An 18,289-nucleotide genomic window follows, 5' to 3' on the forward strand; every position below is an offset into this window, starting at 1 on the left:
AAAAAATCTACTTATACACAAAGCTGCTTTAACATAGTTTCTGGTGAAGGTTAGAAATGGAGATTATTAAATCGTCAGATTGAATAAGCTGTACTTAAATACATCTCAGAGAGACGCTGGTCCTCTGCAGCCTCGGTATTGATCCATATATGGCAAGCTGTAGCCTCTTTCTCTTGCCAATTTATGATTTATCTAGTCATGGAATATACTTTGTTCCCAGCTACAAAAGGCTTGGAAACTGTCCCCCTCCTTAATTGAAAGTTTAACATTAGTAATGGATGAACTTGTTTTAGAGGATATATAAAATTTACTGAATAATTTACTGAATTTATATACCGCCCTGTACCTGGAGGTCTCTGGGTGGTTCACAGAATAAAATCAAAATATAAAAACACAGAATACACAATCAAAACAAAAACAACCCAATAACACCCCCCCAAACCCCACAAATTAAAAGGGCATAGAATATATGCACTACAGTGGTACCTCGCGTTACATACGATTCAGGTTACAGACGCGTCAGGTTACAGACTCCGCTAACCCAGAAATAGTACCTCAGATTAAGAACTTTGCTTCAGGATGAGAACAGAAATCGCGTGGCGGTGCGGCAGCAGCGGGAGGCCCCATTAGCTAAAGTGGTGTTTTAGGTTAAGAACAGTTTCAGGTTAATAACAGACCTCCAGAACAAATTAAGTTCTTAACCCGAGGTACCACTGTACATCTTTAAGCAGAGCAAAGCACACCCCATGGGGGATTTTTACCACTCTGGGGAACTGTGTGTAGCCCCAGAGAAGCTTTATAGTCTTGGGTGAGAGGGAGCTGTGGAATCCTTGAGCATATCTCACCAAGCGCTAGGAAACTTCTCCAACAAAAACACCCTGTTATTTTTGCAAAGGCTTCCCCCCCCCCCCAACCTTTTAGGTCTATGGTAAGTCCCAAAAAACTTTCCACCTAGAAACCACAGTGTTTTAAAATGCAAATTACAGTTTTCAGACATTTAGGAGGTTTTTCTGTTGCTGAGTGGTTGGTCATCGTCTTCTGCTAACCAAATAGCTATTTTGGGTTTACACAAAGCTTTGCCCTTATGATCTATACTTTTTTTTTTTAAATTACAAACCAGCGTACAGTTAAAAGCATCAAGTATGTAATGTGATCTCAGTGTATGTTCTTTTTGAAGCCTATAGGGGAGAATGCGCATTTCATTATGACTGAGTTGTGCACAACATAATGTCCTAAATAGAGTGTCTTGAATGATTATTTTGATGGCAAATCTTTTGGCAATTTAGGTTATGTGCTTCAGTACACTTGTGAAGAATTAAACAAAAGTTAAGCCTGATTTGGGAACATGTGATTCTGTTCGCATATAGCTTCTGTTTTACCCCAGTATCTTGTTTACTTTCATGTACTTTTGCTATAATACATCCATAGAAAAAGGACACGTATCATATTTCATTACAATATTTTTCAAATAAATTTTTTTCTATAAAAAAAGAAAAACTGTTTTAGTGCCAATTGGTTAATAGTGAATATTATTTTTAGTTCAAACTAAGAAATATTTTATTTATTTTACAGGTGGGAAGGATCGAAGAAGTGGCCTCATTCTGACAATTCCATTATGCCTAGAACAAACAAATATGGATGAGCTGAGTGTTACTTTAGACTACCTGCTAAGCATACCAAGGTGAGCATGCCCTTTAAAGCACCAAATAGTATCATTTTGCTTCTAAACTAAATGGTTTTTTGGATAGATACCACCATATTTTCTTGAGGGGGTGTATCTCATTATGTGATATATGACTTAAATAAAAACTGTTTAGAAAGCTCCTGGAAAGAGCAATGAGTGCCTCGCTAAAGCTTAAGCAAGTAAATAGATGGTGATATATGTCGTTGTCAGGGGTTCAGAAGGAGAGACACAGGAGGGGGAGCAAATGGAGAGTGAGGAGGAAGAGGACGAAGGGGGTGCAGGCAGTGACAGTTACCAGAGTCGTGACTCAAGCCTCTCTAGCGAATCGGAGGACTCACAGAAGGGAGCACCGATGGCCAGAGCGAGGGAGGTTCCAGGGGAGAAACCTCAGGAGGGAGGGGCCAGCGGGGAGTCCCTGAGCAGCAGCTGGAAATCGGGACCAGCTTCCCCACCTGAGCGCAGTGGGGAGGGGGAGTCCCAGGAGTCGGGACCAGTGTTCTTGCCACCGGCGGGAGGAGAGGAGGCAGGGTTGGCCACGCCCACATCCGGAAGCGGGGAAACGGTCAGAAGGAAGGTTACCGGCTGGGCGCGCGCGCCAAGTTCAAATGTACAGGCGAGCGGCACAGCAGGGAGTCCGGACAGGGAGCCAGGTCCTAAAGCCCGCCGGAAGGAAGGGTGGAGCTCAGGGGGGTCAGCGTCAGAGGAATCGAGGAAAGAGATAACCCCTGAGGGCAGAAGGACCCAGCGTAGGAAGGAGCAGCGTAGGAGGTGGAGCAAAGCGAGAATCTTAAAGTGGTGTGGCTTTAGCAGCGAGTCAGAGGGGACTTAGCCGATCTAGCGTCAAGACGTGGGGTCTGCGCGCCCAGAGCTTGGAAATGGAAACTAAACTTCAATAAAGACTTTTGTATATAAGATCCACTGGGCGTTGGTCCTCTGTGAGCTGGGACCTAGCGGCAGTCCCTGACAGTAAGTCCCCTCTCTCCTGTCAGAGATCTTTTCTGGGAGGGGCTGAGCGGACCTGTGAAAGATGAGATTGCCAGGGGTGAGAGACCCCAAACCACCAAGGACGTTGTGGAACGGGCGCTCACCATTGGGGTTCGCCTGGAAGGACGCCCTTGGAGCCAGGAGGAAGGGCATTTGGGACGCACGCCGGCAAGAGCACCGCCTCCCTTCCCCAAGGAGGCGGCGCGCGCTCGATCCATGCCTCCACTGGGAGGGGGAGAGGAGCCGATGGAGCTTGGTGGTGCTAAGGCTCAGCATACAGCAGGAGCCCTAGCGCCGGGAGCAGCCAAGATGAAGCCTCCTAGAGGAACCAGGAAATGCTACATCTGCGACAGTGCTCAGCACATGGCGAAAGAGTGTCCCCAGAGGTTTCACAAGCACAGTGCAGCCGCGGTGACGGTAACAAATGCAGTTCAGCAGAGTGAATCACAGCAGGGAAACTCCACTGTCTGGCTGGAAATGGGATCACTGGGGACCAGCCAGACAAGTCAGTGAAGCAATCCCCAGTACTCTTACAGCCCACCGACCCCCTCCCACCCAAACCAGTAGTGCAGCTCACCGCATCTATCCAACTCCCCAATGGGCTCCCTGTGGAACTTCCCATTACCATTGACTCAGGGAGCAATGCAGATTTTATAGACATGCAGTTCCTCCAGCAACATGGCATAGCCCTTTTGCCAGCGACGGTACCTCTGAAAGTCGTCACGGTGGACGGCAGGGAGCTACTGGGAGGGCAAGTGCTGCAGCAGACGCCGCCAATGGTGATGCGCATTGGAAATCACCGCGAAGTCATCAGCTTCAACGTCACCCGCCTGTCAGACACGCCCATAGTGTTGAGAATGAGTTGGCTGGATAGGCACAGCCCAGCATTAGCTTGGTACCAGCGGCAACTGACCTTCGGCTCCTCTTACTGCGCAGAACACTGCATCCTGGCGGATTTGGAAGATGAGGGGCACGAGGATGGACCACATCTGAACTTGGGAGTGTTGCAAGCGGTGCCTAACAAGTACAAGGAGTTTTTGGAGGTCTTCTGCGAGAAGGAAGCGGACAAGCTGCCTCCCCACAGGCCCTACGACTGCAAGATCGACCTCCTGCCGGGGGCGACACTCCCGACGGGGAAACTGTATTCCATGTCTGAGGATGAATTGCAAGAGCTCAGGGAGTTCATAGATCACAACCTGAAGCGTGGATTCATCCGGGAGTCCAAAGCGGCCGGGGGCAGTCCTGTGTTCTTTGTAAAGAAGCGGGACACGCCCCAAAAGAGGCTGGTCGTGGACTTTCGCTTTTTGAACCAGAGGACCAAGCCTTCGGCCTTCCCTATGCCCAAGATCGATGACCTGCTGGCGACAGTGAGGAAGGGTCGCATCTTTACCAAGTTGGACCTGCGCGGAGCGTACAATCTCATTCGCGTGCGGGAAGGCGACGAATGGAAAACGACCATGTTTACGCCGCTGGGCACTTATGAATATAGAGTTATGCCTTTTGGATTAAAAAATGGTTCCCACTGCTTTCAAGCCTTCATGCATCATGTCTTGGCGGGTCTTCTCTACAAGAAGTGCGTCTGCTTCCTGGACGACATCCTGATCTTCTCGGAATCGCCAGAGGCACATGAAAGAGATGTCAGGGAAGTTCTGCAGAGGCTGCGGGAGCACAGGCTGTACGCCAAGCTGGAGAAGTGCCAGTTCGACCAGACAGAGGTGGATTTCTTGGGCTACAAACTGTCCGACAAGGGACTGGCCATGGACAGTGCCAAGGTACGTGCAGTACTGGACTGGAAGAGCCCACGCAATAGGAAGGAAGTACAGAGGTTTGTCGGTTTTGCCAACTTTTATCGTAAGTTCATCAAGGGTTTCGCCATGCAGACAGCGGCCATCACCGACACCCTCAGTTCCAAAAAGAAGAGGTTCATCTGGACGGAGCAGGCGGAGCAGTCCTTTCAGAAGCTCAAGCAGCTCTTCGCTTCCGAGGAGAACCTACTACACGTAAATCCCAGCAGGCCCATGAGAGTGGAGACGGACGCCTCAGACAGGGCCGTGGGAGCCGTTCTGTTGCAGCAAGACCACCAGGGGGACTGGAGGCCGTGCGCTTTCTACTCAAGGAAACTTAGCAAAGCGGAGCAAAACTACACCATCTGGGACAGGGAGTTGTTGGCCATACATGCAGCCTTCAAGGCGTGGCGGCACTTCCTCGTCGGAGCCAAGCACACGGTGCAGGTCCGCACAGACCATAAGAACTTGGAGTACTGGCGCACGGCGAGGTTCCTGAACCAGCGACACATCCGCTGGGCGGAGTTCTTTGCAGATTTCGACTTCAGAATTGAGTACATCCCAGGAAACAGCAACGTCTTGGCGGACGCGCTGTCCAGGAAACCGCAGTATCTGGAGGCAGAGGCACCGGCGGCGGCCAAGCACATTTTCACACCACAGGCGTGGGCTTGCGCGTCGGCCACGGTGGACCTGGACGTGGTGCGCCGCGCGCTACAGACAGACTCTTTCGCCCGAGCCAAGATGGAGGAGGTGTGCAGCGGCAAGGCGAAGGGCGACGAATTCCAAGTGCGAGACGGCCTGCTCCTACACAAGGGAGTCCTCTACGTACCAGGAGACAGCCTCCGCGCTAAGGTCCTGCAACAGCTGCACGACGCGCCCAGCGCGGGGCACTTTGGCAAGGAGAAGACGGTGGACTTAGTGGCCAGAGACTTTTGGTGGCCCAAGATGCGGGGAGATGTCGCGGATTACGTCAATAGGTGCGACACCTGCCAAAGGGCCAAGCCTGTGCACCAGCCGCCGGCGGGCCTGTTGGAACCGCTGCAGACACCGTTCGAACCGTGGGAGAGGGTGGCTCTGGACTTTGTCACGGATCTGCCCAGTTCGAGGGGCAAGACGGCAGTGCTCGTGGTAGTAGACCTGTTCACCAAGATGGCCCACTTCATTCCTTGCGCGAAGGTGGCCACGGCCGAGCAGACCGCTAAACTGTTTATAGACCACGTGTTCAAGGTGCATGGCCTACCACGATCCATTTTGTCAGACAGGGGGCGCCAGTTCATCTCCAACTTCTGGCAGAAGCTGATGAGTTTCCTGAACGTCAAGGTCAGCCTGGCGTCGGCGAGACACCCGCAGACTAACGGGCAGGCGGAGAGGGTCAACGCCATCATGCAACAGTACCTGAGATGCTACGCGAACCAGCAGCCCTCGACCTGGGTGGACTATCTACCGTTGGCCGAGTTTGCCTACAACAACACGAAGCATGGATCCACGGGGGTGACACCGTTTTTCGCCAACAACGGGCGGCATCCCAGAACCTTCCCGGGTTTGGACACAGTGAGGGAGGGGGAGCCGCAGGGAGCAGAGGCCGTGGCAGCAGAGTTGCAGGAGATCCACGAGCAGCTCAGGAGGCAGTTAGAGATGGCGAAACAGGCGTACAAAGTGCAGGCAGACCGACACAGGAGGGTTGGGGAAGACATCCAGGTGGGAGACTGGGTCTGGTTAGCAGCCCAGGCAGTTCCGGCCAGATCGTTGGCCAAGAAGAAGCTCGGGCACAAGCAGCTAGGGCCTTACCAAGTAGAGGCGCAGATCAACCCAGTGGCCTTCCGGTTGACGCTCCCGGAGGGGTCCAGAATGCACCCGGTCTTTCATAGATCAGTGCTCACACCCTACAGAGAGCCCCACAGGTTTCAGGCACCAGGGACGGCGCCAGACCCGTTCAGGGAAGCGCCCAAGAAAGGGGGGTCGCCGAGAGGGGAGCCACTTAATGAAGCCACAGAGATTTTGGACTCAAGGTGGGGGGAGGACGGGATTGAATATCTTCTCGCCACAGAGGACACCCCGGCCAGCGCCAACAGGTGGGTGCCGGATTATGCAGTGCAGGAGCAGTTGCTCAAGGAAGAATTCCACACACTTTTCCCGCACAAGCCTATGCCGGCGGGCTTTTTCGAGGATTGTCTGTTCACACCCACACTCTCGGCCAGCACTTTCCGGGGTTTCTCATCAGCTGAGGCCTCGACTCAGGGAGGCAGCTCCCCGGAGGGATCGCTCTCAGGTTTTGGCACGGGGGGATCTTATTGGTGGGAAGACCAGCCCGAAGTGGGTTGGCGCAGAGACGTGCCGAAGGGTCCCTGGGAAGTGGATCCTCTTCAGGCGACAGGGGGAGGGGGGTCCTTGGGTGATTTGGGGGCGGCATCAGATTTTGAGCACGCCGCGCAGGAGATGGAAGCGGAGGAGGTCGGTGAGCCCATGGGGGACTTCCCGGACTTATCCCGATGGTTGCATGCCTCAGGAGACGAGCTGTATCCCGGACTCACCCCGACAGAACGGGAGCACCCGGAACCCGCACCGGAAGAGGGGAAGGGGGGGCTTCGAGGGGGGGATGGATGTCAGGGGTTCAGAAGGAGAGACACAGGAGGGGGAGCAAATGGAGAGTGAGGAGGAAGAGGACGAAGGGGGTGCAGGCAGTGACAGTTACCAGAGTCGTGACTCAAGCCTCTCTAGCGAATCGGAGGACTCACAGAAGGGAGCACCGATGGCCAGAGCGAGGGAGGTTCCAGGGGAGAAACCTCAGGAGGGAGGGGCCAGCGGGGAGTCCCTGAGCAGCAGCTGGAAATCGGGACCAGCTTCCCCACCTGAGCGCAGTGGGGAGGGGGAGTCCCAGGAGTCGGGACCAGTGTTCTTGCCACCGGCGGGAGGAGAGGAGGCAGGGTTGGCCACGCCCACATCCGGAAGCGGGGAAAGGTCAGAAGGAAGGTTACCGGCTGGGCGCGCGCGCCAAGTTCAAATGTACAGGCGAGCGGCACAGCAGGGAGTCCGGACAGGGAGCCAGGTCCTAAAGCCCGCCGGAAGGAAGGGTGGAGCTCAGGGGGGTCAGCGTCAGAGGAATCGAGGAAAGAGATAACCCCTGAGGGCAGAAGGACCCAGCGTAGGAAGGAGCAGCGTAGGAGGTGGAGCAAAGCGAGAATCTTAAAGTGGTGTGGCTTTAGCAGCGAGTCAGAGGGGACTTAGCCGATCTAGCGTCAAGACGTGGGGTCTGCGCGCCCAGAGCTTGGAAATGGAAACTAAACTTCAATAAAGACTTTTGTATATAAGATCCACTGGGCGTTGGTCCTCTGTGAGCTGGGACCTAGCGGCAGTCCCTGACAGTCGTGATAACTGAACTATGCCTTTTTATGTTTTGAATATGTGTCTTTTTTGCAGTGAAAAGTGTAAAGCTAGAGGATTTACCGTTATAGTGGATGGTAGAAAATCTCAGTGGAATGTTGTCAAGACTGTTGTGTTAATGCTACAGGTAAGATGCCTTCATGTATCTGTAGTGAAGAATTGAGTTCTGTGGAGGTTAATCTGTATTATAAAACATTGTCGTGCTTACTTTCTGGGAAAGTAGACCGTGTGATTTTACATGTTAAAAATGTAGAGTCTGATTTTTAAAACATATCAGCAAATCATGGTACTTTATCAAAAGCTGAAGTGAGTCTTGAGCTCTTTGCATGTAAATGGAAGAGTTGATGACTTTTTCATTTGCAGTTTGCAACGAATCAGTTTCATATTTTGTCCAAGTGCAGGAAACCATGGTTTGTAGGAACTGTGACAAACCAACGTTTTTAAAATACTGCTTTGTGAACAGACCTTGAGAATAAGCTTCCCATCTCTCACACATAAGGAATTCTGTGATCCTGAGGACGTCCACAGCTTGAAGAAAGAAAAAAAAACATGGCTTGTTGCTGCCTCTGAACTGAGTTGTAGCTTGGAAAATTTTTTGAAAGCGTTTTGATTCCCTGGACTCAATTCTCAGTTTCAGTAAAGGCTGCTGCAGGTATAAGTTAGATTTTACACCATCCCTAGAAATCCTAGAATTGCCTCTAACAGTGCAAACCCATAAAGGAATAGGATTGGGCTTTGACGTTTATTATCTCAACTCCATGTCATTTCTTTTTTCAATTTATAGAATAGCATGTGCAATTTCCCCACCGGTATGGCTAGGTTTTAACAGGGACTGAACTTCATTGTGCCAGGTCCTGCCTTTTGGATCACTTGGCCGATAGCAGTCTTGCTGGAATCATCCCTGGTTCTTTTTAATATGGCCTTTGCAATATGGTGTGTTGTTTTTTTGTTTTACAAACCAGTTTTTATTGACATGCTATTGGTGCTTTTATTGTTGTTTTCATAGTATTATGTTTGTTATGCTGTGTACCACTTTTGTTATATTTTCTGTGGAAGTACATACATAAAATTGGGAGCAGCAGGTGAGGCTGCATTGGAGATATGATGCAAGAGTTGCTCATTATTATTTACTCTACTTGAATGAACTGTCCTCTACTTGAATGTTGCTATTTCTAAATAGACCATCGTTAGAAAGCACTTGGCTTTATGAAAATCTTTAACAGATGTTGCCTTAATGAGATTTGACATTTTGACCCCAGACCATTTTTTGTCAAGTGGCAAGACATACTGCTTTCTTCCTTTTTAGTTCTGTATGAATGCACTTTTACAGGATGTGTGCTGTCAAGGTCATTGAATAATAAGCACTTTGTTCCTGCCGTCTGTCTATTTAATAAGTTGTGTGTGTTTCCTCATAGAGAGGCAAAATTATGAAGGAACTTGACAGGCAGAGGAAACAACTGTGAATCACAAGGAATTTTTAACAGTTTTGCTTTGTGAAGAAGGGCTATTCTGTTGCTTGAATGGGTGGAATATAGAATCTAAACTGCATAAAGAAGACTGTCCTTACCATATACAGTCGTGCCTTGGATCCCAAACGCCTTGGTACTTCGGACATTTTGCTCCTGAATGCCGCAAACCCAGAAATGACTGTTCCGGTTTGCGAAAGTTTTTTGGAACCCAAACGTCTGATGGGGCTTCCACAGCTTCCGATTGGCCGCAGGAGCTTCCTGCAGCCAATCAGAAGCCGCGCTTTGGTTTCCCAATGTTTTGGAAGTCGAATGGACTTAAGGAACGGATTCCATTCAACTTCCAAGGTATGGCTGTAATCTGTTATATAGAACAAATCATCTTATAGTTGATACTTAAATGAAATTCATTAAGTTTGAAGGCCTTGGCCTCTTTCAAAAGAAACATTTATCAGACTCTGATATTGAGCGGGCTTAGGCTTCACTTATCTGGGAATAAGTCCAGCTGAGCTCAATGAATCTTGCTCCTGGGACGGACATGTATAGGATTGCATTGTTAGTGTATGTCTTGGGTTGCTTAAAACTTTTCTTTAAGGTACCAACTTATTACTAGTTACTTTCTCAGATGTGTTGAGTGGTCCATGAAGACCATCTAGCTCACTGATGTTGTCCACAGGTTCTGATAAGTGCCAGATTTGCTATCACCACTGTTTCTGTTGTTGAAGTTCTAGAAGTTTCCTGTACGTCTAAATGCTATCTGTGCAGGTCTAGGTTACCATACAGTAACTAATGAGTTGTATTTCATTTAAGGTTTTGTATCTTTCATCTTCTTAGAACGTTGTTCCAGCTGAGGTATCACTTGTCTGTGTAGTAAAACCGGACGAATTCTGGGACAAGAAGGTTACACACTTTTGCTTTTGGAAAGAGAAAGATAGACTTGGCTTTGAGGTATGTATGTCTGCTTTTTCATTTGTCAGATGTGAACACCAGAGTTGCACATGCAACTGAGTAAAAATTGATCGCTTATAATAGCTACTAATCTACAATGCAATTACTGAATGATTCATTTGCCATCGCAATAAAACTCACTACAGTGGGTTTGCAGTACTTTGTTGTATTAGTTAGTAAGTGTAATTAGTCTGATCATTAGTTCAGACATGATCATTAGTTCAGACTTACCACGAGACCTTCAAAACATTTTCAATGATTATAGAATATTATCACTTGAAAGATAATACTTTCCTGGCATGAATTTAACTAGCTCCTGTTGTTAACCTATATTATAGTTACTCAGAATATTTAAGGTGGATTTTAATTTGTCTGCATTACAGTTTATTCTAACTATTTCTCACTGAACAACTCCTTGTGCCAGCCCTTTGTCTTTTGATATTAAACAAGTGCAAAAGATTTGGACAGATCAAGAACTGAAGCATGTTGACTTCAGGTTCAAGTCTTGTTCAAACCAAAGCAGGACTTCTCTGGCAGACTCCAAACCAAAGCAGGGATTGCCAAAGCGATTTGGGGAGATTCGCATGTGCAGACACTGTGCCTGCTAAAAGCAAAACTCCAGTCTTCTCTAAAAGGAAAATGCCAGGGTGGGGAGAAGATGAGGGAAAGTTCCTTTTTGACTGACAGGTCTCACATTTAATCAGAGGGAATGGGTTGTGTGTGTTGCTGTGTTGTTGCTTTTTACTAGAGCTGTCCAATCACAGTGCTTTGGGGAAGGGATGCTGAAATAAGATATTTCTTGTCCTTGTATGTTCTGTGCTCTTTGCTAGTTTTGTTAGTGGTGCTTGCTTGCTTGCAAATGCTGGGCATTCAAGTCCTTCTGTCTCTATGCCACATACCTGCACATCTACTCTTGCCAAATCAGCTTTGAACTTTTGTTTCCTTGAGTTTCAGTGGCATTTGGGCAGCATTCAAGCCTGAAGCTTATTTTTTTCATTGATCATACCCCTTAGCCCCGGCACTTAGCCTTCTGAAATTTTGCAAGCTACTTTCCTAGGGGCCCCTAGAATGCAATTTTCATAATAAAATAGGTTCCCACAAAAATCACAGGGAGTCCCTTTTTGTTCTCTCTTCACACTTAGCCCACCCCTAAAAATCCGTTTTGAAGATGCTAAGCACAAAACCCAATGGAACTATTGGTGCATAACTTCATGGGCTTCTTACTTGGAGAACTTTCCTTATGTACGTTCCCTTCATACAAACAGAACAACAGGCGAGATTCAGTAAATCCTTTATAATTACCCCAGTAGGTTGCAAAGACCTAAAGTCTGTCTCTGCAGAAAAACTGTTGCAACTACCCTTTCGACATGTGACATGATTGATGCTCTTAGAAGATACTAAGAAGCTTGCAAATTTTATCCACTTCTGTCAGAAAAAAGATGTTGGGCTTCCTTTTTAAAGGTGCCTAGTCAAAAAGCCCCGGGACCTGCATCTCTTTAAATTGGCAGGGCTTGTGCGCTTGCAAGGGGCTGCCTATGCCTGTGAATTTCACCTAATTTCATAAAAAAAGAATAAGAAATACAAACATTAATAATAATGAGGAGGGAAGTCGTAGCATTTTTTAAAAAATCAAACTTCCACATAATAGTGAAAGCTTAATTTATCTGAATCTGGATTCAGACTCAAACCTAATTAGGTTGTTTTCTGAAATGCTGACTTGGGTCTGACAACATCTGGAATGCACCACGTTGGCTACCCTTGTCAAAGTGAAATACATATTTTGAAGTTGTTTTGTGGAGGTTTATCTAATGTCATCTGGGCCCTTGGTTTGCTTGTAATAATTGTAAAAATGGCAACCTTCTGTAGTTTGAAATTTACTTTTGATAAATGTTTTCCCCTATGACTGATCTGTCTCCTACTATGTCTTGGCACTGACAATTTTCCAGACATAATTAACAGCATGCTTGAAGTAAAAATCTGATGTACTAATGAGCCTGGGATAATATCCAGATTCTAGCACTTTTAAGAAATGTGGGCAGTTTTTATTATTTGACTTGAAGGTCTAATTCAATATCAGTCACTTAATCATAAAAATGTATTCAATTAAATTTATAATGGAGAGGCTTTTAATTGAGAATTTTCAGTGGCCATGTGGATAATTTCTGCTGCTGTAGCTGAACCTCAATTATGAAGATAAAACCTTGTAAGTTTAAATTATACAAAATGACTGCACTGAAATTTCAATGTGTTGGTTTCCGTAATTGAGTTCCATTATAGTCTGTTGAAAATGCAACAGGAAACTAGGGAACTAATTGGTGTGGTCTTTGTCTTCATAAGAATGTTACAAATGGATGTGATATGTTCACAATAAGGGATTTTCATGGCTTGAGTATGAACTTGTGACTGCAGTATAAATAGAAAGAAAAAGGCTTTCACCGGACCTACTTTTGTGATGTTTGTGTAGATAAGCTTGCTGAGGTAATGCATTTCATATCATCTAGTACAAAAGTGTATCCAATTGTTTTCTAGTGTAAGAAATGTCTATTCAGAATTAAGTCCCATGGGTATTGTCTTCAACAACATCCATGGCTTATCCGATGATGGCGCAGTCATTAACAAAATTGACAATTGCAGTGATTTTACGAAATTTCCATTTCTTTCAAGGATAAAGAGCTTGCTTGCTATTTCAGCAGAATTTCATTAACATGAGCGGAATTGCAGCTGTCTGTTGATATGAAGCTCTTGGTAGAAAGAAGTAAAACCACTGGGGAACTGAATAGAGCAGGGTTAAGCCCTATCACCACCGTTCTTGCTAGCCATGAATAGCACCATAGGGGTGGCCATAGGAAGCCAAAAGGGAAATAAGAGCCCTCAGGCATAAATTATTGATGCTGTTTGTCTGTGCCACCATCTGCCCAGTCATATCTTGATTCTCAAAGAAGCTTCATCTTTTCACTATAAATTGATATTGCACCCAAGTCTGTTGCCAAATAAGCCATTTGCACTCAGGTGTTTTTTCTTTTTCTTTTCACGATTCTCCCCGCCCCAAAAATTAATGTAAGAAATGGAAACTGTAATATTGTATATAGCCTTCCTGTTGTTGACACTAAAGCATCTTCACATCTTGTGAAAGGAAGGTCTAAATTCGCATAAGGAGCAGGAAAAAGCATTTGGTGTGAACGGCTTCCCTTTGGAAAAGATAAGATCTGGTATAATAGCAGTGGTTAATGTGATTTCTGAGGGGAGAGTAGCTTGAGATGCAGATGCAAAAGATAGATCAAACTAAAAGCTTTTAACGCCTAGGGCATTGTTAACTGAACAGTTTGGAAATTATTTTTAAAAAGCAGCATGGTGTCCAAATTAATTTTTTTACCATGAATATGTTTAAGGATATCTACATTAATTAGGGGGGAAGCATACTTTCTGATATGGGACGTGGGTAGCGCTGTGGGTTAAACCACAGAGCCTAGGACTTGCCGATCAGAATGTCGGTGGTTCGAATCCCCGTGACGGGGTGAGCTCCCATTGCTCGGTCCCTGCTCCTGCCAACCTAGCATTTCGAAAGCACGTCAAAGTGCAAGTAGATAAATAGGTACCGCTTTCCGATACAGTCACACCTTGGTTGTTGAACGCCTGTACACGTACGTTTTGGCTCCCGAACTCCGCAAACCTGGAAGTAAGTGTTCTGGTTTGCGAAATTGTTTGGAAGCCGAACATCCAACTCAGGTTCCACGGCTTCTGATTGAGTGCAGGCATCGGAAGCCGTGCGTTGGTTTTCAAACTTTTTTGGAAGTCGAACGGACTTCCGGAATGGAATCCGTTCGAGAACCAAGGTATGGCTGTATATGCAGCCTGGCCATGAAAAAGGTGAGACCATTTGAAATGTGAAACATTTTGCTGATGCAGGTTGTTGTTGTTGTTTAGTCGTTTAGTCGTGTCCGACTTTTCGTGACCCCATGGACCAGAGCACGCCAGGCACTTCTGTCTTCCACTGCCTCCCGCAGTCTGCTCAAACTCATGCTGGTAGCTTCAAGAAGACTGTCCAACCATCTCGTCCTCTGTCGTCCCCTTCTCCTTGTGCCCTCCATCTTTCCCAACATCAGGGTCTTTTCCAGGGAGTCTTCTCTTCTCATCAGGTGGCCAAAGTATTGGAGCTTCAGCTTCAGGATCTGTCCTTCCAGTGAGCACTCAGGGCTGATTTCCTTAAGAATGGATAGGTTTGATCTTCTTGCAGTCCATGGGACTCTCAAGAGTCTCAAGAGTCTGATTCAGGTTACTTGTAATCATATTTCACAAGAAGGGTTCCACCTTGTTGTGAAGAATTGCTTTCTTTGAGCGGGCCAGTTGGTACATACTAGTGCTGGGTCACTTAGTAGATTTTATTTTAAGGAGGCTGCTGAAGAGACCAGAGACCATCTTGGCTGTCTCTTAGTGCAGACCCAGGATCATCGAGCCTGAGCTTCCACTGCTGCCGCCCACCATTAAACCGCCATTGGCAGGATTGGCAGCAACAGCAGAAGATATATTTTATTCTCTTGTCAATTATGCTGTTTTAAATGTGCATTTTACATTTGACTTCCTTTAGTAATGTTTTCTTTTGAAATCACACACACACACACACACACATACATACATATACATATACAGAGAGGGAGAGAGACTGGAACCTCTGTTGTCGCAGGTAATCTGTTCTGGAAGACCATTCGACTTCCGGAAACGTTCGACAACTGAGGCGCAATTGCCGGTCGTCTTCCGGCGCATTTGAAAATGGAAGCATTCACTTCCGGGTTGTCGGTTGTCTGAATTGTTCGGCTTCCGAAGCGTTCGACAACCAAGGTTCCACTGTAGTTAACTTTGCTGCATTGAATGTGCGTTCTGTAGTTCACTTCCTTTGTAATGTTTTATTTTGAAACCTTGCAATGTTTTATTTTGAAATTCTTAAGATAATATTTTACTTTCCTGTCAAGTATGTTACTTTGAATGTATACTTTATATTTCACTTCAGTAATGTTTTATTCTGGATTGTTTTATTGATGGTTGAATGTATTGTAAACCACTTGGAGATTTTTTTCTTAAAAATATAAAGTGCTGTAGAAATGAAATTAGTACTAATAATTACTATAGTAAGCTGCTTTCCTGCTGAATTCATTGAGAGCAAGGAACCAGAGCATTACTAACCCTAGCATCTCTTACAAATGAAGCAGAATCTTTTATATCACAGAAGTATTTAAAGTGCTTTCAACAGGAAAACGCTCCATTAAATTACTTTTTTTTATTAAATTACTTTTTGTTAAAAAAATCACATATTGTTTGAAGATGTTTAATTGCTACTTAGTGCACATAACTAGAAATTATGATAATATAATTTGGGAGTGCAACATATCCACTAGCCATGCACATAGCATGTACTCTCTTTATGCAGGGAAAATGCAAATCAGTTGCTGCTCTCAAGGTTAGCCTGCATTTTCCCAGGTGGTCCTCTCCTCCTTTGAGTCTAACAAAACTGTACTGTTGAAACTTAATGAAGATAAAAACTAGGCTAAGTGCAGATTGCTGATGAAATGTACTTTTAATCATGATCAAGAAGTCATTCTGAAATGGGCAGGTGCTCAAATTGGAGTATAACGGGGGCGCCAATATGGTGTCCTCCAGATCTTGCGCATTACCATATTGGCCTGAATATAAGCCGCACCTTTAAAATTCAGGGGGTGGGGAGGGGGAGAAAAAAAGACAATACCTGAATATAAGCTTCTCCCCTAAAATTCTGCAGGCACTCACACCCGTTCCGTTTTACCGTATGTCTGTTTCAGCAGCGATACCGCAAAAGCCCATGTTTGTAAGGTCGTGAATTTAAGCCGCACTGTAACTTTTCACGGTTGGAATGGGGGGGGGGGAGTGCGGCTTATATTCAGGCTAATATGGTACAACTTAAGTCATCTTGGACCATTGGCCATGTGAACTAGGGATGATGGATGTTTGTTTACACAGCATCTGCAGGACATCCCCTTGGCTTTCCCTTGAATACATGGTAGCCCTTTTCCAGGGTTAGATTAAATATGTCTGCATAGCTGCTTTCATTGTTTTCTTTTTTTATTAAAAAGCGACCACAGGGGAGGGGCTGAGCAGAATTCGGACCTGGAAGGGGCACTAACCTTTTGCTCCTGTTGTGGTCCCTATTGGAATTGGGACACCCTCAGTTCCGACTGTTTGCCCATGGGATCTTTCCTTCTGTCGTGAATAGCAAGGATGGGAGGGAGATGGTTTGATTCTATTTCAGAGAGTGGTGGGAGTACCGAATTACAGAGGGGCACATACACTAGTGGCCAAAATTGTGGGGAAGGTTGCATTTCTAAAGTTTGATGGCTCATAACATCAATCTTTTTTTAAAACAATATCATACAATTATATATCATTATATAATTTAATGCAGAATACAGTGCTACAAGGGACGCGGGTGGCGCTGAGGGTTAAACCACAGAGCCTAGGACTTGCTGATCAGAAGGTCGGCGGTTCGAATCCCCGTGATGGGGTGAGCTCCCATTGCTCGGTCTCTGCTCCTGCCAACCTAGCAATTTGAAAGCACATCAAAGTGCAAGTAGATAAATAGGTACCATTCCGGCAGGAAGGTAAACGGCGTTTCTGTGCGCTGCTCTGGTTTGCCAGAAGCGGCTTAGTCATGCTGGCCACATGACCTGGAAGCTGTACGCCGGCTCCCTCGGCCAATAAAGCGAGATGAGCTTCGCAACCCCAGTCGGCCACAACTGGACCTAAAGGTCAGGGGTACCTTTACCTTTACCTTTACAATGCTACAAACCATGTTGAATGATCTTTGTTCTATCAAAAGTTATCGGCAAATAACCTATATCGTATCTAACAAGACATGGAGAGTTGACTGGTCACCTAGAAAGTGGTGTAATAGCCCTGACTTGAATCCAATAGAAAATCTGTGGAGCCGATTAAATAAACTTGTCAGTCAGAAGCAACCAAGGAATAAAGCATGTTTGATAGAAGCAATCATGCAATTTTGGTTTCACATCAATACCTGGTGAACTTAAAATCCTTGGGTTCACTCTCACTCCCTGGGATGCTGTTGTAGGACTTTAATTGTGGCAAAAGGTTTCCATGCTACTAACAGAAAGGGTGAGAAGTTATGAAAATACCCCTTATCATGGTTTTCTGTGTATAATTTCTGGTTATTTGGCTATAATGTTTGATAGAATAATGGTAATTCAGCACAGTTTGTTGCAATATATTCTGCATTTAATTGTTTTTCTAATGATATATATAATCTGTGGTATTCAAAAAAAGAATGATGTTATGATCCACCAAACCTCAGAAACACAACTTTTTGTAAAGGTCCCCACAGTTTTGACCACTTAGTGTCTGTTGTAGCCTTGGATTTGTCTTAGTCCCCATCCTCGCTATTTTAATGAAAGAAACAGAAAAGCTATGCAGCATCAAACTTTGTGATAAATGTCATTTCTTGGTCCTCAGTGTATATATTTGACAGGAAGATTAACTTCAGTAATATTCTAATTGTTGAGTTCTTTGGTCATGCAAGACAAGGCTAGGCATATCCATCCAATTTCTTGTATAACCTACGGCTCCCTTAGACTGGAGGAATGTTCAGGTTGTCAGAGTGGTTTTTGTATGACACAACTGAGTAAGGAGAGAGAACAATTTCCATTTTTTAATAAATGAAAGTTGGGATTCTGTCAGAGTCTTGCCATTGCTGGCGGTGGTTGGGGGGGTACGGGAATAGGTTTCTCTCTGTTTCAGAAACAGACGCACTCTAAAGCTGTAAAAGCAACGCATTTTGTTAAGGTTTGTCTCCAACAAAACTTGTTTCACAATCCATGTATTAACATACTGAAATATTCATACTTAAATTTGCTTATGCTTTAATTGTAAATATTAATAATGGATCATGGGCACGTACCTGAGAGCTAGCAAACTGTAGCTCGTAGTTATTTGGTACAAAATGCTTCTTTTTATTCCAAACAGTAAATAAATTTAGGGATTGTAACATTTCAGGAGGGAGA

The 18,289-nt window shown here is 45.7% G+C and overlaps 1 protein-coding gene across 3 annotated transcripts in view; it reads left to right on the forward strand.

Moving 5' to 3' along the window:
* SESTD1 (SEC14 and spectrin domain containing 1) overlaps positions 1-18,289 on the forward strand; it is a 57,705-nt gene that overhangs the window by 16,718 nt on the left and 22,698 nt on the right. For all 3 annotated transcript variants that reach the window (XM_081920850.1, XM_081920848.1, XM_081920849.1), the window contains exons 4-6: positions 1,573-1,681; positions 7,870-7,960; positions 10,134-10,247. In XM_081920850.1, coding sequence (XP_081776976.1) covers positions 1,573-1,681; positions 7,870-7,960; positions 10,134-10,247 — 314 coding nt within the window. The remainder of the gene's footprint in view (positions 1-1,572; positions 1,682-7,869; positions 7,961-10,133; positions 10,248-18,289) is intronic.

Source organism: Podarcis melisellensis, assembly GCF_964234715.1.
Source record: "Podarcis melisellensis genome assembly, chromosome: 1".
NCBI lineage: Eukaryota > Metazoa > Chordata > Lepidosauria > Squamata > Lacertidae > Podarcis > Podarcis melisellensis.